The following is a 22,792-nucleotide window of genomic DNA, read 5'->3' on the forward strand; positions in this document are numbered from 1 at the left end:
CTGACCCCTGGAGCACAGACCTGTCTGTCAGACAGCACATCTACTGCCATCAGCAACAGCACCCCGAGCTCAGAGAAAACTTCTAAGACTACTATGGAAACATACATTGCATAATTATAGTCATTACCAGCCTAAAAAGATCAGTTGGGGAATTGTGTGTAAATACTGAACATTATGGACATAATTCTAATATACATGTCTTAACAGTTATAATCAGGGTCAACTCGGCACCAAACCCATCATAATTAAATAATACAATTATAACAATTATAAATGTATAAATTATATATACCACATTTATCACATACACACAACATTCATTATATATATATATATATATATATATATTACATTACACGTGTAATATATTTAAGACCCTATATGGTTTTTAAAAATGCTATGTATGCTAACCAAGGTACCTTTTAAATGATAAAAAAATAGTGAAACCATAATAAAGGTGCAAAATATTACCATCTAAAACACTAATTTTGTAATTCAATTTTTATTTGTGAAGAAAAGACCAATTTTGAGCATCCAATAGTGCAGTCTAAGACAACACTGCATACATTTGTCCCTTAATTTTTTACTGAAGAATCCTTTCTTACTATCATAGTGCACTTTAAAAAGATTGTGCTACTCAGTGAAGTGTAGAATCCGCAACACATCATCTTTGTTTTGCACATAACGTTACTCGCATTTCTAAAGCCACATTTTGGCTTCAAAAAGGGCTGTAAAGAAACAGCTTTCTCTAGAAGTGCATAAGTAGCCTATTTTGCTTATTTGATAAAGGCTATCGCATGTACCACTGCCTTGAAAGAAGAAAGCAAACTGTATTTAACAAGGAAAAAGTGTGAAGTGGACAGCCCAGATGCACAACACTGCAGAATGCAAGAACTTCAGAGTCTCTAGCCTGAGCAACAGACCTGCAGTCCACAAATAAGTTGCCGTTGTTTCAGATCATCATGATCCGAATCAATAAAATCAAAGACAAGGAGCAACAAACATCTTTAATTGACTTTACCTGCAAAGCTGCAAAATTAAACCACAATCACTTGGACTGGGCAGAAAGATTTTGGCGTGTTCAGACGTCTGAGCTGCTTTCATTATGAAAGTAACGCTTAGCTGTCATTTTAAAAACAGCCCTGGTTCATGTCACAGGGTTTGACTCTATGACAGAATTATCTTTCTTGATCCATAATAACAAAACAAGACAGCGATCACAGTTTTTCTTACAGACTTGATTTGAACTTACAGACCGGTTTGAACAGTCACTCCAACAGCACGGGAAGCGAAGGGGAGGAGCTTAGCGAACTCTCGCTCTGATTGGTCAACTGGGGGCTTAATTATGAAGTTCAGTAGTGCGGTCTTTCCATTCTTTGTTTATTTTTTATCACAATGTTGCAGCTAAGTGAATGTGTGCGTTAATACAAAATTGCATACGTTTTACTATTAGTGCTCCTAAACTGTATTAAATTGGAAATGTATTAACAAATAAAGTCAAAATATGTTTTTTTTTAATCATTTTAAATTGAGTTAACTACCATGGGTAGTTTGTGATTGATTGATTTTCTTAAATGTACAATAGTGAATTTAATAATTTCCATTTTATTTACTTCCTAACCCTATCTATTTCAGTCCGGAAGATCCATCTGTAAAATGTAGTGGAGATAACCCTTTTCTGTAAAGGGAAAACAGAACATGTCTGAAATGCAGTCCGAACATTGGATAGCTCATCATTTACACAGTGCTCGATTTTCTATGCAAAGAAATTGCATACCTCAACTCATGACATAAAGAACCAATTGCACTACATTCAATAAGACAAACGCTCAACAACTGCATGTGAAAAATAGCTTTAATGTAAAAATAAGCTTGGTACATTTTTAAAAGAGGAACTGTGCCTTGAAGCAGACAGAGGAAAAGGCCAATTAAATATTTAGTACATTCTTGCACAAGAGATGTGCCTTCAGAGAAAATATTAATGAGAGTGAAGATGTGCAGACATTGAGGAATCAGTTATACCTTGAAGGCAAAAAGATTTATATCAACCCAAGAAAGGAGCTGCATCGATGCAGCCAGCAATTTAAAAGGATGGACTCTTCACTCTGCATGCATATTTAATTCTGTGTTGAGTAACACATTGTTGATTGTTTATGTGAATTATTTATCTTTTGATACATGATATATACATCTATATATATATATATATATATATATATATATATATATATATATATATATATATATATATATATATATATCTGGTAGAGCTAATAAAATTTAAAACAATTTAGTAAATAAATGACTTTATTAGTGTAAATCCTCAATAATTATCCATAATTTATTTGGTCACTTCATTATTCAAGGCAAAATAGATACTTTTTGACTTTCATAAAAATCACAACACTAAAATATGATATAGCCTATAAAAGATTTCTTACATATTAAATTAATATATATTTTCTGAGGTTCATTGAATGGTATAATGTGCAAATATTTCATCAGTCCAAAGCATTGTATGAGTCTAGACTGTCAATGTCCGTTCCTTCAGAGACTTCCTGGTCGTCTGTGTCTGTCTTCGCCATGGCAAAGTTAATGAAAACCTAAGGAGACAAATCAAGACAATCGTTTAGTCTCCACACCACCGCCTCTGTGTCTCTTTTCATGTCTCTCCACTTCCTCCACTTAGCATTCAAGAACTGTTCACTCGTTTACTCTTTAAATCCTTTATTCACTATTCATAGAAAAAAGCAATATTTTGTCATTATTTGCTCATTATTTATTCACATTTCATTGTATTTTGGTCTTTTCCTCGCATGTTGATTTCAAAAAGGTATACGATATATTGTAAGTATTACTTTTATAGGTCTCTTATAGCTTGACAAATCACTACGAACTGTAGTTGTATTGAAAATAACTGTGTGAAAATTCTTCAGACGAAAAAGATCTACCTTTGTGTTTCACAGAACAATAGCATGAGGGTAAATAAATAATGACCCCAGTCATCTTATGTACTGTATCTTACCTCATCCAGAGTGGTCTGGCTGACTGAGAAGTGTTTGATTTGCAGTACAGCTTTATTGGACTCTAACAGACCAAAGATTGAAGCCACACCACCGGGAGCAACAGGTACATGGTACTCCACCATATTTGAGTGATGATCCTTCATAGACAGAAATTTATTAGAAGAGACAGCAAAAATACACTTTAAGGGGTCACATCATAGATTTTTAAGATTTTATTCCCCTTAGGTTTACTAATAATGTTAGTAATGTTTGTTTTGTCCAGAAACATGCATAATTAAAATTTTATGACAATTTCCACACTCTTTCAGACCCATGAACCGGCTGTTTTATTTTGCTGCTGTACCTATGTAAACGGCCTATTTCTACAGTATTTGAAATGATATACTGCGTATTGCTGTCAAGTCAATAAACGGTACCTTTAAATTACTTCAGCTTCAACTTTTCAATAACTTTAAGTTCATTATGACGTGCTCTGTTTCTCACCTTCAGGAACGTGCTGGGGAAATTCTGCTGCATGAAGTTACTGATCATATCTACATCACAGGAGGCTCCAGCTAAGTACATCTTAACTGTGAATCCTTTGCCAAACCTGTCAGATGAACAGAGATTATTTTATCACTAGGGATAAAATTATGTAGTGTCTGCAAGAGATATCAGGCTCCAGAGCAACAGTAAGTGTGGAAAACAAAAGGATATGTGAGAGAACCAAGGAAAATAATTGGAAGGAAGAAACACAGGGTACCGAAAGATAAACCACTGACCTGTTCTTGATGTGCTGTAGGGAGCCGAGACATCTGAACTGTCCTTTTACCATTATAGCCAGACGGGTGCAAAGGGCCTCACACTCCTCCATGCTGTAGGACACAAATACACATTCCTGAAACTCTCTGTTCAACTCTCTCAAACCCATCGAAACTGACAAAAACCTTTTGTAGAAACGCACCATACGTAATGATCACACACATTATAAGAGAAACAGTACATAGTATCTTATTATATAATATATCACTGTCTTCAAACTTCAAAGCTTTTTCAAATCAATTTAAAGTTTCAGGCAATCCTTAGTAAAGCCAATAGTCAAAGTTTGTCTTAAACTTTAATTTGACCTAGTTTCCACTGATAACTGAATACAGATACAGAAGCCCACTATAAAGGCAAAGTGCAGCAACACTGAAAAAAAGTGTATGTATGTGTGTGTGTGTGTGTGTGTGTGTATACACACATGATAATATGTAGCTACCTTTATAATTTACAAAAGATTTCCCTCATATTTAAAAGAGGATCTTCATATTTTAATGTCTTTAGCACTAAACAGCTTGAAAACCCCTGTTCTAATAGAGTCTATTTTGGCTAGATGTGTCATTACTACCACCTATTTGTTTGGAGGAAGTGATGCAGTTTGAGTCAGGGGCGATCATTACCTGTGTGATGTCAGGACCACAGCACATTTGCCCATCACTTGCTCAGAGATGATCTTCCAAAGATGACGTTTGGAACGTGGGTCCATTCCAGAGCTGGGTTCATCCTGAGAGGTTAGAGGAGACATGTACTGTAAGAAGCATGTGGGATGTTTCTCTGCGCTTACAGAACAAAAGAAAAACCTCATGCAAAACCCACACACTCTCAAGGCAAATGCAATCCTGCAATGCACGGTGCCAAACTTTTAAGTCAGAATAACAGCACAAAGATGCATTTCAGAAGTGTTTGTAATAAGGGTGCAACATTTTACCCATTCAAACCCCTCTAAGCAAACACTCAAGACAACATGCAATACAGTGATTTATAGTGTAACTGTATGACTTACTCAACAGTAACTAGTCTCAGCTTAGCATAATGTGCAATTGCTCACCAGGAGAAGGATCTGAGGGTTTCCGATCAGGGCCAAGGCTGTCGACAGCTTCCGGCGTGTTCCACAACTGTAGCTCTCACTTGTGTTGTGTCTGTGGTAATTCAGCTCCAACTTTTTCAACAGATAGTTCACAACCTAAAGAAAAAAGATCAAATAATGAGATTATCACAGTGAGTTTTATAATAACGGCATGTTAGATGAGAAAGCATATATTTTTAATAGTAATTATCATTATTACTATTTTTTTCTACAGTGTTATATTACAATAGTAATATATTATTTTTTATATATATTTTTATATATATTATATATTAATATTATTAATTAATTATATAATGAATAATAATAATTATTATTAATATAAATTATTTTAAATAATAATAATTATTATTATTATGGAGTCAAACTTATATATAATTTCAGGGGGTTTTAGCCAAATTTTGCACCCCTACAAACAAGCACAGCAAACAAAGTCATTTTAAATTGCAATTTTTTTTTTTAAATCGCACTGGAATTCGCCCCCCAAATCAAGCAGCCTAATATTAAAACCCATCCCACACTTAAAGTTCTGTCATAATTTCCCTGCAATTTATTTTTGATAAACAAAGCAATAATTGTTCCCTAAAAAGGCTTAAAAAGTTTTTCTAACACATTAACTGTGTGGTCTTGACATCACAAGGAGTCACTTTGAATAATGTTTTGATTAAATGCCTGTTGACATTTGACCCCACACAGAGCATGTCATGGGCTCTGCATTCATTTAAACTAATTGGATTCATACATCAAAGGATCCAAGTAGACATTCTATGAATTTTAATAGCTTCTCATAAACCTGCAAGAAACCATAAAACACTCTCTGTCTAACGGTTACACACACCTACAGATCATTCTTTTGGGTCGGGCATTGTACTGCATGCTACCCTCAGGACATCAAAATTTACCAGCCGTTTCCACTAAATCCTTTAATCCAAGTTAACGGGCCAAAACACAAAAGCCATTTCAAAGTTTCAGCAGCTTTTACACAAAGCCTTGGTAGCCAAAAGATGACTGATGGTATTCATTGATTGTTAAGTCAATTCCTTCTCTGCCCTTAATAAAGAAGGGTAACTTGCACTTCATATCAACTTTACTTAAAGATTTAAAGGGTTACTTCAGGCAAACATTAATTTTCTGCAATAATTTACTCACTCTTATGTTATTTAAAACCTGTGTGACTTCCTTTCTATTAACATAATACAAAAGGACAACTTGTGTAGTATGCTCAGGAAGCTCTCTTTCTTACAATAAAAGTGGATTGTGACCAGAAACTGTCAAGCTCCAGAAGGGAAAAAAGCAGCACAAAAGTAGTCTATATAGTATTGTATACTACTATTAATATAAGTTTTCTGAAGCCAGTCGATAACTTTGTGTGAGACACAGAATAAATCATTCCCTGAAAATCTTGCCCTTGGTCATGATCCATTTTCACTAAGAAAAAAAAAGCAGCATGGACATTCTTCAAAGCACTTCCTCTGAGTAACGAAAGTCAACATGAAGTTGAGTAAACAATGGATTTATAAAATGTAACAAATATAATGCATTACTGTAGCTGGAAAGCTTCAAAGAAAAGATCTTTATTTTTACTTTAATCTACAAAGAGACTCCCCTTTCACAATTTCTGTGGATAACTCACCTTGGAGAAAGTTCTAAGACTGTATAAGATTATATATTTGGTTAGCCTGCGGATTCTTTCTCTGCAGGCTAACCAAATATCAGTAGAGACAACCCTGAATTACTTTAAAGGAGGGAAAGAGCTTGGCAGGGAGGTATATGCGTGTTACAGTCATGTGCTCATAACGTCATAAATGCATGTCACAGTCTCTGAACATAATGTTGATATATTCAGTTCGAACATAAGCTTTCATGATCAAAATATCGTGCGGATGCAATACAGAGAAATTAGTCATAAACCAATGTGATTTATCTTCTAAACAGTTCTCCTATGTATCTTCAGCACAGCTGGTACTGCATGACAAAAATAGATGCGTCTGACTCAAATATTTAATCTAGAAGCTCATTTATTCAATTAATTTACCTATTTGTTGAACATTGGTGTCTTTTTTCATATTGACATTGTTGCTGCTTTATAAAAGCAGTAAAGCTATGATTCATTGTTACACACAGCCAACAATAACACATACAAAAAAAAATCTCTATTCCAATTTAAACTAATTTTCATAATAAGTTGCTAAAATGACATTGCAACTTTTTACGCAGGCTATATTCCCTCAGACCAGTGTTTTCGTCTTTAGGAAAACTGATCAAGAGTTGACATCTGCAGCCAAAGGCAAGTTTTATAGAAGTGCTTTTTACCAATAATCCTGAGAGAATGCAAGATTAATTAGCTTCCTAATTAATCAATATGGAGGAGAGCCAACCATTTCCTGTCAAATGCAATACTCGGACTATACCAAACTAAGATCTGTTCGCATCTTACTGAGAAGTCCAGCAGGGATTTCCACGTTGATCGATGATTAAGAGTTGAAAAGTCTGGTGGCAACAGCAGCATCTCAATCAAAATATATGCCGGTCATTTCCAAATGACTGCTAAACCTCAATTTTCTGACATGTTTTTACGTGTAAGGAAAGCTGTAATCAGGGTAGAGTACCACTTGACGAAAAACAGATGCAAAGTCTCTCTTAAAGTGTTAAATGCCAGTGGGTTGTCACATGATTTAACAGACAGCTGCCTGTTTTACCTCATCTCGTGCCTCTCATTTCAAACCATCAAATACATTTAATGCTTACTGCCCCCAAACTTTTGAGTTCTTGAAACTGGTCATTTGACTAGTATCAAATACTGAAATTTAAGTAAATTTGGTGACAACCATGTACAGGTATCATCACAACAGAAAACATAAATTTTTGTACAGAGTAGGTCACTTTGATAAGAAACTGGCCTTTGCTAGAAAGAAACAGACAATGATATAGCTGTGACCTTACCCGGTCAATCTCCCTCTTGGAGATGCCCCTGATGCGGGCGTAAAAATAGAGATGCTCTTCTCCAGTCAGGAGGTCATCCAGTGCGTCCACCTGAGGGCAGTAACCAATGTTAATGCCCTCTCTCCTGCAGTCTATGATGTCAACCATTCTCCTGAGGACACAGGCCAAGGAGATTTATGAACATGCAATGAAACAAAACAAAAATGTATAGTAAAAGAGTCTGAGTGCATCAGAAAAAGATGGTGAGCAACAGTAAAAGTACCAGATCAAGATTTTAAAGAAAAAAAAAACGGTACCCGTCAATGTCACGGATCTTGGCTGATCCATCGGTGGGGCTAACGTCTCCTGTCAGCATCTTGAAGGTAGTCGTCTTTCCTGCACCATTGACTCCCAGCAATCCAAAGCACTAAGGAAGATATTGACCTTCCATTCATTCACATTGAATGTTTTGCTGTCATCGATTATTCTTAACAGCTCAATAAATCTTCTATGAAAAACCATTCAGAACTAAAATGTAATGAAGGACAGCATATGCCAAGTGCCTTAAAAAGATTCTCTGAGAATATATAGTTGCATTTTCCGTCTGTGACCACATCTACATGCACATTCTCAGATAAATAACATATTCTGTTATAGAAAATATCATTGATTTTATAATTTTGTTTAACCTGTTAACTGTCACTCACATTTTTGAACATAGACTTGAAAGTGCATGATCCAAACCTAAATTTTTATAATTCATGACTGAAAACATGATTTTGAAGTACCATTTTCATGGTGATGCAATGTTTGAATTTAAAATGGCTTTCAAAGGATGAATTTTGAGATTTTAAGTTTTCAAGTGATTTATAATTTCTGATGATTTCTAAAGTGTGACAGGGAAAAAGGCAGCAAAGAAGACTTTTTTTGATATGACAAACATAATAATTTTTTCAGGATTCTTTGATGAATACAAAGTTCAAAGGAACAGCATTTTTTTTATATATAAATCTTTTGTAATATTATAAATGCCCTAACTGTCACATTTGATCAATTTAATGCAACCTTGCTGAATAAAAGTTTTTTTTTTATATATAAAACATCTTGCATACCCTAAACTTTTGCAAGGTAGTATATCACAGTCTCCACCTAAATATGTTTAAGCTTTTAATATTAAACTTATGAGACTTGTGTTCACTCAGTATTAAGAAATCGTAACTTTTCCAAACTTGTGACTGGTAGTGTGTATATTGCATTAAGCAAATAAAATTGGTTGCAAATGCCAATTTATGTTAGCTTTTAATACTGTAATATTCCTGTGCATAATAAATATTAAAATACAAACAGCACAGACCTCGCCAGCTGGGATGCCCACAGACAGTCTCTTCACCGCCTGTACCCTCTTGTTCAGGCTTTGGTACACCTTAGTCAGACGATTGACCTGCAGAATATCGGCACTAGCATCCCCCCGGTCCACACGCAAACGTTCAGCCAGCACATCTTCATCCTCATTGGGGCTATAGCTCTGAAAAACATTCTTCTTCCAGCATCTATGAAGAAATACACAAATGCACAACAAATGTAAAAACTGTAACACTGTGCCAGTCATTTTGAATCCGCAGTGCCAGAGCCTCAGGTATACCTGACTTTGCGCAGGAGCGTCTTGTTAAGTAGCAGGCGAAGCGTGAAGAAGATGAAACCCTGCAGAAACATGGAGATGAACATCCAGCCCAGAACGTCCAAGCTGAAGGGGTTCTTGTAGGCGTCCACTCCAAAAGCGCTCAAGATCTGCACCTGCATGTCAACCCGTGCCAACTCCATCAAACCATTGCCAAAGCTGAACTGAGGGAAAACTAGGAATATGTTGCTCATGGTACGGTACACATCCTGGATGCTCTGAAATGGACAGTGAAAGCAAGTTAGAAAAGGAAAAACCATGTGCAAAGTTAATCAGGTCTATTTAATCATATTTCCTTGGTGAAAAATTATATTATATTATATTATATTATATTATATTATATTATATTATATTATATTATATTATATTATATTATATTATATTATATTATATTATATTATATTATATTATATTATATTATATTATATTATATACAGTTCAAAGTTTTGGGGTTAGCAATATTTTTTTAATGAAATTTTAGCTTTTAGTGAGCAAAGATGCTCTAAATTGATTTTTTTTTGGGGGGGGGGGGGGGGGTTGAATTGTGACATAGTTATATTAAAGTCCCTCTGACTCTTCTTTCACCTGGTCATTCTGGTTGAGCTGACCCAGGAAGTAAAGAATGGAAGTGGAGATGATGGTGTTGACACTGATGAAGAGATTGATGCAGACATAACCGATGAAGGCCATCTCTGTATCCTTAAATACCGCAGACAGAAGGTACATCCAAGGGAAGGTGGAGAAGCTGAAAAGAAACCATGAAATCAATGTGGTAAGTGGCAAGCTTCAAAGACAGATCTAAAGAGAAGAATTACAACATGCAGGAAAACAAAAGAGCAATAGTAAGTCTTCTGTTTTGAGTTTAGCAAAGAAAGAGATAATATATTCCACCATTGAGCTAAGAGTAAAGATAAATGGGTTAATCTATTTCCTCTTTGTGAAGAATTCTCTTTTCTCTTCAACTACTTTTTTATTCATTATTCTTGGTGATTGGGGTGGTGGGGTCAAGGAAGAGGATGTGTTTAAAATCAGGGGGTACCACGTGTGTGTGTATATGTGCACGTTTCCTGGCCCGTTTGCATGTATGGTGGAAAGTCCACACCACTCAGCTAAACAAAAGCAATTAAGCAGGTTGAAAGGAAAGTGGTCAGATTGCTGTGATGTGCGGTTATTTATGGGCCGAGAGCCGGTGAGCTCACAGGCAGATGAATGTGAGCCAGACTGCAGACTTCACACAATGAAGGGCATCCCAAGCAGCCTGGAGCTCTGAAGCCTAAAGACTGAATGTGAGTGGCCTCACTGCTCTCCACAATGCAATTAACTGGGTGACGGAGTGTGTGAAATCACTTCTTCAGAGCCCAGGCCTTGCAGGAAAGCTTCGAGCAGCTCTCCTCTTTCTAGCTGAGAGACCAGTGTTAGACAACACATTAACTAAAACCTCCCCTTCTGCCAGTGCTGCGACGTGTAGCATTTGCTGAATGACACATTCATGAAGCTCTAGTGCCTTGAGGACCTGTCAGCTCTGAGACGTTCTAATGAGATATCTGTCTTGTGACAGGGTAATCTCTGGCGGTAAAGGGACTCTAATGTATGCTGACCCAAATAGCACCAGCAGAAGTGTGACCGCGCCGAGGTTCTGCCTTTCTGTGAACGCTGGGAGCTGGAACGCTGCCATCATCGCCACCGAGAGGACCACGGGAATCATGTAAAGAGTCTGCAAAGACATAGGAAAGACTTTGTAAATACAAACAGTCTTATGTAATATGCATATTAAACACTTTCTTTAACTTATATTTATGCATTTGGTCATGGTAATCAAAAACTTGGCATTGATAGCACCATCCTATACTGTTTGAGCAACATAAAGGCTAGTATATTATTACTGAGAAATAAATAAAGGATTTAGTATATTATTAATATTAAATGAATTATAGAATTGATTATATAATATTAATATTGTAACTCAAAAATGGTGCAGGCAGAAATGGTTATTGTACCTCTACTTCATGTAGTCTGGTTTGTAATTCCTTGTTCATGTTTTTTTTTTTTTTTTTTTTTTTTCTCAGATCAATGCAATAAATCTCAAAGGCTGAAATCTATCAACTAATCCTAAAGTACCATATCATAGAAGAAGTTGATGATCCAGTAGAAAGGTTCGCTGATGCCAGAGATCTGCTGGAGTCTCTTGGAGCCTGTGTGATGTTCGTGAACCTCATAGATGACAAAGCTGGCAGTCATGATAGAGTATCCAGTGAGGACACAGAGCGCAACCAGGATGCTGACCAAACCACCCACCCTTGAGGAGACAAAAAGATCTCAGTCTTAAAGACATGGACTTGAAGACATGTGAGTTGAGAGTATCTGACCTCAAGTATCCATATATATGAACTATAATTTTTTTAATAAATTATGCATTGGTGAATTGTATATATATATTGTTGAAAGTAGTATTTTATGCTCACCAAGTTTGCATTTATTTTATCAAAAATACAATGAATTGTTCACACTAAGACCTACAATATATCTGGACACTTTATACCCACACCATCAGAGCACCAGATATTCTACAACAGTGGTCAAGTGCAGTGAGAGACTTTTTAAATGCATGTCATTTTGTCTTACCCTTAAAATACAAACTGCACTTCATATTTCCTACAGTCTCTCACATGACTGCTCTTCAGTCAAGCTTGATGCATTTACAACGGCACCAGACACAGTGAGGAGAAAAGATGAAAGCCCATAAGAATTAAGACCTCTCTATCTGTGAGAATTGGGTAAGACAGAGTCAAAGACGATCGAGTGTTCAGTCTCGGCAGGACACTTCTTCTACCAGACACCAGCTGAGCTTTTGCCTTTAATGTTGCCCCTCTGCATCCCATCTTTGCCTTCAACAACTGCACTTTCAAAAAAATAACTAAAATGGAGGACAAATAAGAATGAACTCATCTCAAGGAAAGACAGAAGACCCGTAACACAAAGAGTTGAGCCTGAATGCAGAAGCGAGGATAACTTTATATTCAGATAAGAAGGGCTCAGTTGGTTGATCTATGAAGTCAAAGGATAAGAAACTACTAGATTGAACTAGATTGTTCTTTGAATCCAACGTGGCCATCTGAGGCCAATGAAGACTGTTGGACATGGCCTATTTTAGCTATAATTCCTGAATACAATAAGCCATTTTGATTACATTCATTCTCACTTTTCCAGGCAATTGGTGGCACTATAAAAATGACAAACCTCATGATAAAATGCTTGAAACACTTGAGATCAATTTGGTCCCAACTAAGATGACAAATGTATAATTAAAAAATATGGCTACCATCAGACAATCAGATTTCATCAGCTATGAGACAGGGTTAGCAATCACTTATTAAAATATTTTACTGAAACATAATCTTGACAGTTTTTGAGATTTTGAAGTAGATTCAATAAAGTGCTGCAGGGATGACGTAATTGTTCTCATTTTAATATCATCTTCACAAAAGAGCACACAAGGAATTTTGAAGCCTAAACACAATTGAGAGAAGTTAAAAGTTAAAGGAAGGCTATAAACAAACCACAGTATACCACAGTCGCATGACTTCACTGTCACTACCACTACATTTACAATAAATCTTTATTTAAAATCTACAAGTTGGGAAAAGGTTTGCATTAGAATAGTTTTACTGATGTATACATTTTGTGAACATGAAAATATTCTGAGCTTGTGTTAACCTTAAAACTTATTTCAGCCATTTAACCCCAAAAAATTTAACTGAACTTGAAAAATTTAACTGGAAGTTCAAGAATGCAAACTCAATTCTGGGTTATAGGAGTCATTCCTGCAGCACTCTATCTGTACTTGAAACAGCTGCCTGAGGCTGTTACCAATATGGCCACCAAGTTCTTGACTTGCCTTAAAGGGACTTTGCTTTTGATATAAGTGTCTGGTATTTCTGCTCTTTTCAGCCACTCACAGAGGCCTTCTTGAGTAGCCAACCTATTCTTCTTAATTTTCTTGCCTTCCCTGCATGTTTTCTCCACTCTCAAGAAATCCCTTTCTCAGGCCAAAGAAGCAGGCGTCAAGCCAGACTCATCCCAGCTGAGAGAATTAAACAACTGCGCTCATTTTACAATGCGTGTCTTTCAGATTTAGGCATGGTTGAAATTGCCCACAGTGTTCAAAATACAGGCATGTTTGGGTGGCAACGTTGAATCAATTAACCTCCGAACCACCTTCAGAGTAAACACACATTTTATTGGGTTAGTAATCAATAAGCCAAGTCAAAGAGTCAAGTCAAAAAATCAAAGAGGAGTAAATACAGAAGTCAAATTGCATTAGTTCAAGTGCTCCACTAGAATGAAAATGTCAGAGCAATGTTTGCATATTTTATCTAAAGCCCATCATTTGGCTGATTACTTTCTTTTCTCCACCACTGGGTCTGTGATTTTGTACCGGCCCTACTAATACGCTCAGTCTGTATTTGGCCCCACAGAGTACTTTATCTGATCTAGCTGCCAGACAGTAGGACGTGCGTGCATATGTGTGTGCTCTTACATGACATCCTCGTCTTGCACTTGGCCAGGGTAAGGGTGGCTGGATATGGAGATGGCTGTAAAGAGAGATTTTAGCACATGAGAAAATATACACTTGACCGGCAAACACGTGACCAGCCATCTGCTCCTCCCATGAACCTTTTCTGAATTTATGCTCTGTTTTGCCCTGAATTACTTCACCAGCTACATTTGAATGAATGCATTCCCCCTTTTCATTATTGACTGGTGGGATTGCATTAATCTTGCCTGAAGGCGGACAGTGAATCTCAGCCACTGGGCCAGTCTGGCAGTGTTGAAATAAGACCAGCCCTATCCCTTCATTTCAGTTCTCAGCACCTCTAATTAGCATTCAGATCGCTCTGCCTCATGGTGAGAGACAGAAAAGACACACTGCCCTCTATCTAAGGGTAGTGGAATTACATTATTCAGCCTCAGAGGGAAAGGATTATATTTCAGGAAATTGCTAAAAGCATATTTCAGATTAACCCAGTAGTTATTGATATGTGAAAGCAAAAATAACTTCAGTCTCTCAGAAAGTGGGTGGCTCTCGCTCAGAATAAACTGAATAAGTGGATTAGACCTTACATGGCAAGTCAAAACTTTAGATATGCAAGTCTAAGTGCACATTAGCTCAGGACATAACACATTTAAACTGTTACACAACTTGAAAATTACTATTTATACAATACCGTACCATTCAAAAGTTTGGGGTTGGTAAGACTTTTAAAAATGTTTTTGTATTTGATTTGTTGCTCAAGAAGCATTTACCCTTACTATCCATGCTGAAAACAGTTGTCCTGCATGATATTTTTGTGGAAACTACAATATATTTTCCTTTTTCTTTCTTTTTTTTCCAGGATTCTTTTTGATGACTATAGAATTCAAAAGAACAGCATTTATTGGAAATATTTTTGTAACATTATAAATACCAATTTAATTCTTAATTTAATGCATTTTTTTATCAAAGTATTTTAATTTCTTTAAAAATATATATATATGCATTACTGAACCCAAACTTTTGAACGGAATACATTTTTTTAGATTCTAAGAGAAAACTAGAATCTATAACAAAACCTTACAGTATTAGAGAGAGATTTAACTAACTATATTTTTGTCGTTTCTCTGGTGGCAAACTGGATCTCAGGATAAAGTTGTTAAGGCTGTTGAGGTAGGCAGGCATGGTGTGGTGACCTTCTGGATTATACCAAACCTGTGTGAACAAAAATATTAATACAATGCATAATAGACTCTAAAGACTCTGTTCCAAAATGTCCTTAGCTGCATTGCTTTGACATGAAACCCAATATTCTAACAAGAATACATTTTTTTTTTAAAACATAGCTGAATAATAATATTATATAAATATAAAATATATAATATAAATTGTACATTCGTACTTAGACTTAACAGTTTTTTGGTACTGAATGAACTTTACTTCTGTTTCATTCACCATCTTGAAAATATTTTTTTTTCTGCGCAAACAATGCATGCGGTATTGCCTTAAAAGTTTATCTTAGAGGGCAACATAATTATGCTGCCTACCTTTTGGAACAGCTTTCACATCAGGAGGGTGATTAAGATGCATTAAAATGCTGCCTATGTGATAACTTGGTTTTGGAACATTTATTGTCTACATAAACTGCTACGTTGGGACAATGAGCCACTTTGCCATTGTGGGTATGTAATATCACTCATCCACATTACCTTACTAAGGGTTCTGTTCTCTGGCACATCTAACATGTCCATCTTAAGATCAATGGGAAGAGACTTTCCAAAGTCCCAGCCTCCATATCTGAAACAAAGCACAAAACAACTTACATTAGAACTCATAACACTAGGCTGGTGTAACATTTTGTTCACATGTCATACACATTTACTGGATGCAAATTTTCCTATTAGATTTAGTGTTTTCAGACACTAAAGACCTTTTCCTGACTAATAGTTTTATGCTTTTGTTGAATTCTCACTCGATTTATTACAAGAGCTGTGATTTGCCTTTTTTATTATTATCACCACCACACAGAGGCAGGGCTGGCTATTATGGGGGGGGGGGGGGGGGCAATGTATGAATAATAAATGCTAGCCTTACTATTTTAGGTGTAATAAAGTATTTTCATGCCAGCAGCACACCCCAGTGCTGTGTGGTATTTGACTAGGATGGAAAATGTCAGCTGGTCGGAAATGCCACAGTAAAGACGGGTTAAACCGTGCTTCCTGTTTAATTATTAATCAGCCTACCAGCGGTTCATAAATTCCCTAATATTCCACCTCGCCATATTTTGAACTTCTAACAAGGGAATTATCTCTCAAACTTTGTTTAATGCTGTGAAGTGCTACGAGCGATAAAATTCACCTGTTTCTGATGAAGTCATTGGCAGTGGCCAGCAGGTAGTCCTCTGTGTTGATGCCTGTCAGGTTGTAGACAATCTGGGATGATGGATTTCTTTTGTGAGGTGGGTCGTAAACTAATGCAGGACATGACTGAAAGTGAAAGAAAAGTGAGTGAAATTCTGAATAGACACCATGATACAGTACTGGGAAAAATTTAACAATTTGCTCTCAGATTCGAAGGGGAGTTGACAGGAAGTTAAATTGAAATGACAGGAAGAAGAACAGGCACACCAACACAATTTTGGTGAAAAATCATTTTTTTAATTACATACATCATTAACTTGACTAATTAGGGCTAATTACTCCATTATATGGAGTTGAAGTTGAATACTGTGAAAAAACAGCCAACAACTGATTTAAATTTTATGGAGAAACACAACACCTCTTATCTACCACATTCCATAAAATGAAAGCACATAATTAAGTCAAATTAAATACAAGTTTTATATGTGTCAACATGAATTATTAATAAAATATATATTTTTAAGTAAATTAAGTTAAGTTTTTCTCATGATATTGTTTATGTGTGATTTAAACTGAAAAATTAAATCATTATTTTCTAATTTCATTATTTTATTATTATATGAAATTTATATATATATATATATATATATATATATATATATATTATTTTTATTATTAATTATTAAACATTCTGTGTTTTTTTTCTTCTTAAATTAGAATTTTCATTCTGCATTGTTTCAAAGTCAGGAATTTAATTTAAAAGGCATTCTGAAATCAATTCTGAAGGGCGTGCAACCCTGCTGTGTCTCCTTCACGCTATCAAAACACTAATGATCTTTATCAATATTTAAATGTGCTGAGAAGCACATTATTGAGGATATGTAATAATGTTGTTTGTGTTATGATGGTTATGCTCTGTTTGACCCACCTGCACTTGGTTGCTACACTTGCAGGTGGTAAATGTTGCAGAGCTGTTGCCTCTGGAGATCCAGGTCTCACTTCCTATAGTAGGTCTCTCTTTGCAAACCCTGTAGAAAAATTTATATTTTCTTGTAGCAAAAAGTAGAAGAATACAAAATTCTATGAGGAACAATGTGATCCTATAAACAGGAAATGCATGAGAAATGCAAATGATCCCAAGCTAAATCTCACAAAAATATGTGCAGGGAGGTTCTTCTGTGAGATTTACACCCATATACAGGAGCATTATTATAAGATCTTACAGTGGAATTACAAAAGACAGAGCTTTCAGATGTGTGGGTGAAAGAGAGAAATAGAAAAGAAGAGAACAAGAAAGCAAGAGAGTGTTTGTGGGGAAAAAGAGATGGGAAATTAGGGTGGCAAAAAACAGTGATGGAAATCTAAAAGTGGCACATTAGTGTGATGAAATTGACCAGGAACTGATAGAAGACCCACTGATACAAGCAGACAGAGTATCGGAGTCCCAGGGCTCGCCAAAAGAGATGGCGGCCAGAGCTTAGGAACAGACCTGCGAAGATCAGAGAGACTGAAATCATAGCCGGCAAAAATGAAAGCCATTTGCAGTGCCTAGGTGTGCTGATGCTATGATATGTAATCACTTACGGCTTAGAGTGGCCTGCAGTCTGATTACTGAGTTCAGAGTGCTTGGTCACTGAGACATATGGATGATTACTTACGAATCTGTGGGGTATCTCATGCAGACGTGGTCAACGCCTGGATAGGACATCATGGAATCTACAAGACCACTGGCGGCGGGATTCTGATTGCTGTGGAGAGAACGTGCAATGGCAATGTTTAAGGCTGGGTGAAATATTGAATATTTACACTATTTTTGATATTACTTTGATGGTGAGAAAAAAGAATAACAATAAGAAACAGTGCAATGCTTCTATGTGCTTTTCTTTGGCCATTAGTTGCATCAGCAAATATGGAAATTAGCTACTGGTGTGCCAGTGACCCATAATAAAGATAGGTATTTTAAAAGCATCTGTCATAAAGCTCATTAACAGTAAGCAATGGCAGGCTCTTGGGTTTGATTCCCAGAGAATGCATTGACTGATGAAATGTATACTGTGAATGGACTGTCAGTCACTTTGGATAAAAGAGTCTACAAACTGCATAAATGTACATTAACAGATTATTACACAATAAAACAAATAATAAATATGGGTATTTCAGCAGTACCCATATCTCCTAACTTTTTTGGAATCATAGGCAAGTTACAGAACAAAGTGAGTCTAACCTGAAGAAGGCATACTGATCATCAATGTGGTACAGTGCAGGAGAGAGCACAATCTTAGGAAAGTGCTGAAGATCGCTCTTGATAGAGCCCAGGCCCATGGCAGCAATTACAAAGAGTACAGGCAACAGCACCTGGGAGAACAGTCCCTTCCAGTCCCTCCTGGAGTGATGCACGCGTTTCAGCAACATAGCCTTAACCCGCTGTGCAGTCAAAGCAAGCCCACGCACGTTTGAGGTCCCAGTGAGGCCTATAAGAGAGAAGAAGAGAGTGTGCCACATGAGACAGAGGCAATCATATCAACTGCTTCAATCCATGGAAAATCTGAAGATGAGCTTTCAAAGTTCAAAGCTTTCAAGGGGTAATTGGGAAAGTACAGGTCATGGAACTAATATTCCGCAAACTGCTGAAAGAAACTAGTCATAAAAGTCCACTTACTGGCTTTGTCTCCGAGATACGTGTTGTTGAGATCATCAGGAATGCTGTCTCTTGACGCAAAGATGTCATTCGCAATCACAGACTCTGATACAGACCAGGTTTCACTTTCTGTAGGCTCCATGTTGTCTCGAGTCAACTGCAAGAACACCTGAGGGAAAACACAATATCTTTTTAAATGCACTTGGACAGGGTTGGATCATGTTTTCCTATGGCTTTGTTAGGTAAGCATTAGGTTCCCAATTTACTAGCAATTTCTGAATGGAGACTGTAAAATCTACACCATGTAGAATGTGTAGGAACCAGTGGCAATCTGTGAATTGGGAATATTGCAAACAGCATGCAATTAGTTTCTTAACGGCAAAGTTCAATGAAAAATGGGAATTTGGTCATAATTTAAAGCCTGTTTACATCAAAGATGATAACTATAACAATGTAGATAATCTTTATAGTTATTGTTCTTGGTGTGAATAGGCACATACACACGTTGTACAAAAATGATCAAAGAATATTTACAAAACATCTCCATTTCGAAGATGAACAAAAGCAAACATTATTTTTTTTTCATAGAGAAAACAGAACTCTAAAAGCCTCAGAAACTCCAGCTGGTAGCCATGACTGTCAGGTTGGGAAACCTTGCATTATATTATTAAAATAAATAGCCAACACATATTTTTTTTATAAACAGTTTTTTTCTTCAATACTTTCAATAGCATTTCAATAATTAAATATCTCCCAGCTCTACTTAGAATCTTTGGAGTGAAATTACACTGTATGAGTCAAGAGTCCCAGGGAACGTAGTATGGTTAAACTTCCTTTGGCAGTCTTGGGCTGCACTGCTTGAGGCTTTAAAGGTCGCTGGGCGACAGTCTGAAGCCCAGCAGTCCTGCAGCTGGGTCTTCATCTGATAATTACCTCTTCTAGAGTGGTGTCAGAAATGCCATAGCAGCCCAGCTGAAGCTTGTCCAGGTTCTGATCCAGACCGGTGAGCAGAGAGTGGTACGCAGCTGCGTTCTGGGGGGTGTACGGTGGGAGGGCGAAGACCAAATCGCCTACCTCTCCCTCCTTCTGCTGAGCATCAGGCAGGTAGGATTGAATGAAAGCCCTGAGTTCTTCAATGTTCAACTTTTCGTTTGAATCAGGAGTCTGAACCTAAATCAAAAACACAGAAATGCATGTTGATAATACGACAAGTTATAAAATATAAATTCTGTAATATCGAAGGTGACACATATTACCACCATAATTTCATGGTATATGTGACGAGTGGGGCGGGGCCGAGGGACATGGGAGCGAGGCCGGTGGAGTGATTGGAGATGAGCTACACCTGTTCGACCCACCGGTCTCGAGGCCCACGGAGGAGATGGAAGGATATAAAACTTGAGCGACGACAGTGAAGGACGAGAGAGGACCAGGCCTGGGCTTTTAGTTGTGTTTTTGTTTTTATTTGCGCGCACCAGTCGTCCGTGAGGGGCTGGTGCGCTGTTTTGTGTTTGTTTTGTAATTAAAGTTTCATTTTGATTGTCCGCCGGTTCCCGCCTCCTTCTTCCCGATGACTAGGAAGTCTTTTATCATTACAGTGGTGCCGAAACCCGGGAGAAGGAGGGACGCGCTGCTGAAGATCCCTCGCCGCTGTGGTGAATCCGCGGTGCCATCGAGCTGGCGAGGAGTGTGCCGCCATGGACGCTCGAGGCGGCGGACTGGAGCGAGTTGCCGGGGACGGGCGAGCTCGCTGCCGACCGCCCACGATAGGGAGGGGCGGCTGCCTCCGTGAGGGAGCGGAGGAGTCGGCGCCGTTCGCCAGGTGGCCGGAGCCTGCTGCCATCCGCCGGAACGGGGAGGAGCAGGGAACGGGGGACTCCTGCCGGCTGCCCAAAACCGGAGGAGCCGTCGCCGTCCACCGGGCGGCGGAGGAGTGTCGTGCCGTCCGCCGAGGGCCGTCCAGTGCCACCGCCAGGCACCGCGGAGGAGATCGCCCAGCTGGTGGAGGGCCGAGCAGCGGTGCGTCTGGGAACCGGATTTTTTTTTTTTTTTTTTTCTCTCCCCTCTCTCGTCTCTGTCGCTCCTCCTTCCATCTCCTTTTCTCTCGCCTCGCCTGTCCTACCCCCAGGTTCCCGCAGGTCCCCGTGAGCGGTCCCCCCCGGAGGGAGGGGGGGGGGAGTAGAGCGCAGTCTCGGGAGGACCCCCCGGCCTGCGAGGGGCGATGGGGGTATGTGACGAGTGGGACGGGGCCGAGGGACATGGGAGCGAGGCCGGTGGAGTGATTGGAGATGAGCTACACCTGTTCGACCCACCGGTCTCGAGGCCCACGGAGGAGATGGAAGGATATAAAACTGGAGCGACGACAGTGAAGGACGAGAGAGGACCAGGCCTGGGCTTTTAGTTGTGTTTTGGTTTTTATTTGCGCGCACCAGTCGTCCGTGAGGGGCTGGTGCGCTGTTTTGTGTTTGTTTTGTAATTAAAGTTTCATTTTGATTGTCCGCCGGTTCCCGCCTCCTTCTTCCCGATGACTAGGAAGTCTTTTATCATTACAGTATACTAAAACAATATTCATTTTATACCATTGCATATATTCACTAATGTATAAAAGTTTGGGATCAGTAAGATTTTTATTTTTATTTTTTATTTTTGAAAGAAATTAATACTCAAGCAAATATAGTAAACTGATCAAAAGTGACAGTTAAGACATTAATAATGCTACAAAAGATTTCTCTTTCAAATAAATGCTTTTCTTTTGAAAGTTATATTCAGCAAAGAATCCTGAAAAAACTGGATCAAAGTTTCCACAAAATACAGATAAAATATAGCAAATAAAAATTAAATATAGATATAAATAAAGCAGCACAACTGTTTTCAACTTTGATAATAAATGTTACTTGAGCAGCAAATCATCTTTAAAATGATTTCTGAGGAGTAATGTGCACTGGAGACTGAAGTAATGAATAAAAGACATAAAGTAAAATATATTTAAATGGGAAAAAAAGGGAAACGTTGTAAAAATCTAACCAACCCCAAACTTTTGAACATTTGTGTATTGGAATATTAGCTTATCTTAGTATTGATGTTACACCATTGTACTGTACTCCAGCACTACCATGGTACTTTTTATGAGGGTTGAACTCAAGCTGGAGTGAATGACATTCTCCATGGAATATACCTTCTTTGTGAGGGTGAGGTTGTAGCCCTTAGCCAGCTTGTCTTTGAGGTAGAAGGGCGAACCACAGCACTTGAGGCCTCCGCGCTCCAGGAAGGCGATGCGGTCACTGAGAACTTCAGCCTCATCCAGGTGATGGGTGGAAAGAATGATGGTACGCTCTGGACAATTAAACAAAACCAGCACAGAGGCATGTCAAATCAAAGATCCACTTATACAGGCAGACAGAGAGAGACAGGCTCTGAACAAAGAGCTGATGTAGAAAGATAACACAGGAGAATCTGACATGACCCTCTTTTACAATCTTAAATCCTTGCTCGAGATAAATTCGTTAACTGTCTCCGAGGAAGCTAATTAAACATCAGAGGGAGCATGACGGATAACAATCAGTCGTTACTACATCTGCGTCTGGATTTTTCCCTGTCTGGATTTGACTGCACGCACCTTGAGAAAATCCATTCAAGCCTAATTAAATTCGAAACCAAGTGTCAGATACCCGATAACAACAAAGTCCTTCGGGAAGTGTGCTACAGGTACAAGTCAGGAGATTATTTTCACTCTGGTCTGAATTGCAAGG

General features: G+C 37.9%; 1 protein-coding gene across 1 annotated transcript in view; it reads right to left on the bottom strand.

Moving 5' to 3' along the window:
• Positions 1-2,301: 2,301 nt before the first annotated feature.
• LOC132153116 (glucosylceramide transporter ABCA12-like) overlaps positions 2,302-22,792 on the bottom strand; it is a 39,502-nt gene continuing 19,011 nt past the window's right edge. The window contains exons 29-51 of the mRNA XM_059562369.1: positions 22,219-22,376; positions 19,977-20,213; positions 19,065-19,212; positions 18,630-18,876; positions 18,064-18,153; positions 17,334-17,433; positions 16,404-16,531; positions 15,755-15,842; positions 15,155-15,260; positions 14,052-14,106; positions 11,633-11,810; positions 11,113-11,228; positions 10,100-10,259; positions 9,479-9,732; positions 9,191-9,386; positions 8,154-8,263; positions 7,858-8,008; positions 4,876-5,010; positions 4,448-4,551; positions 3,788-3,880; positions 3,510-3,615; positions 3,026-3,163; positions 2,302-2,603 (exon numbers count right to left, since the gene is read on the bottom strand). Coding sequence (XP_059418352.1) covers positions 2,502-2,603; positions 3,026-3,163; positions 3,510-3,615; positions 3,788-3,880; positions 4,448-4,551; positions 4,876-5,010; positions 7,858-8,008; positions 8,154-8,263; positions 9,191-9,386; positions 9,479-9,732; positions 10,100-10,259; positions 11,113-11,228; positions 11,633-11,810; positions 14,052-14,106; positions 15,155-15,260; positions 15,755-15,842; positions 16,404-16,531; positions 17,334-17,433; positions 18,064-18,153; positions 18,630-18,876; positions 19,065-19,212; positions 19,977-20,213; positions 22,219-22,376 — 3,200 coding nt within the window. The 3' untranslated portion in view covers positions 2,302-2,501. The remainder of the gene's footprint in view (positions 2,604-3,025; positions 3,164-3,509; positions 3,616-3,787; positions 3,881-4,447; positions 4,552-4,875; positions 5,011-7,857; positions 8,009-8,153; positions 8,264-9,190; positions 9,387-9,478; positions 9,733-10,099; positions 10,260-11,112; positions 11,229-11,632; positions 11,811-14,051; positions 14,107-15,154; positions 15,261-15,754; positions 15,843-16,403; positions 16,532-17,333; positions 17,434-18,063; positions 18,154-18,629; positions 18,877-19,064; positions 19,213-19,976; positions 20,214-22,218; positions 22,377-22,792) is intronic.

Source organism: Carassius carassius, chromosome 11 (assembly GCF_963082965.1).
Source record: "Carassius carassius chromosome 11, fCarCar2.1, whole genome shotgun sequence".
NCBI lineage: Eukaryota > Metazoa > Chordata > Actinopteri > Cypriniformes > Cyprinidae > Carassius > Carassius carassius.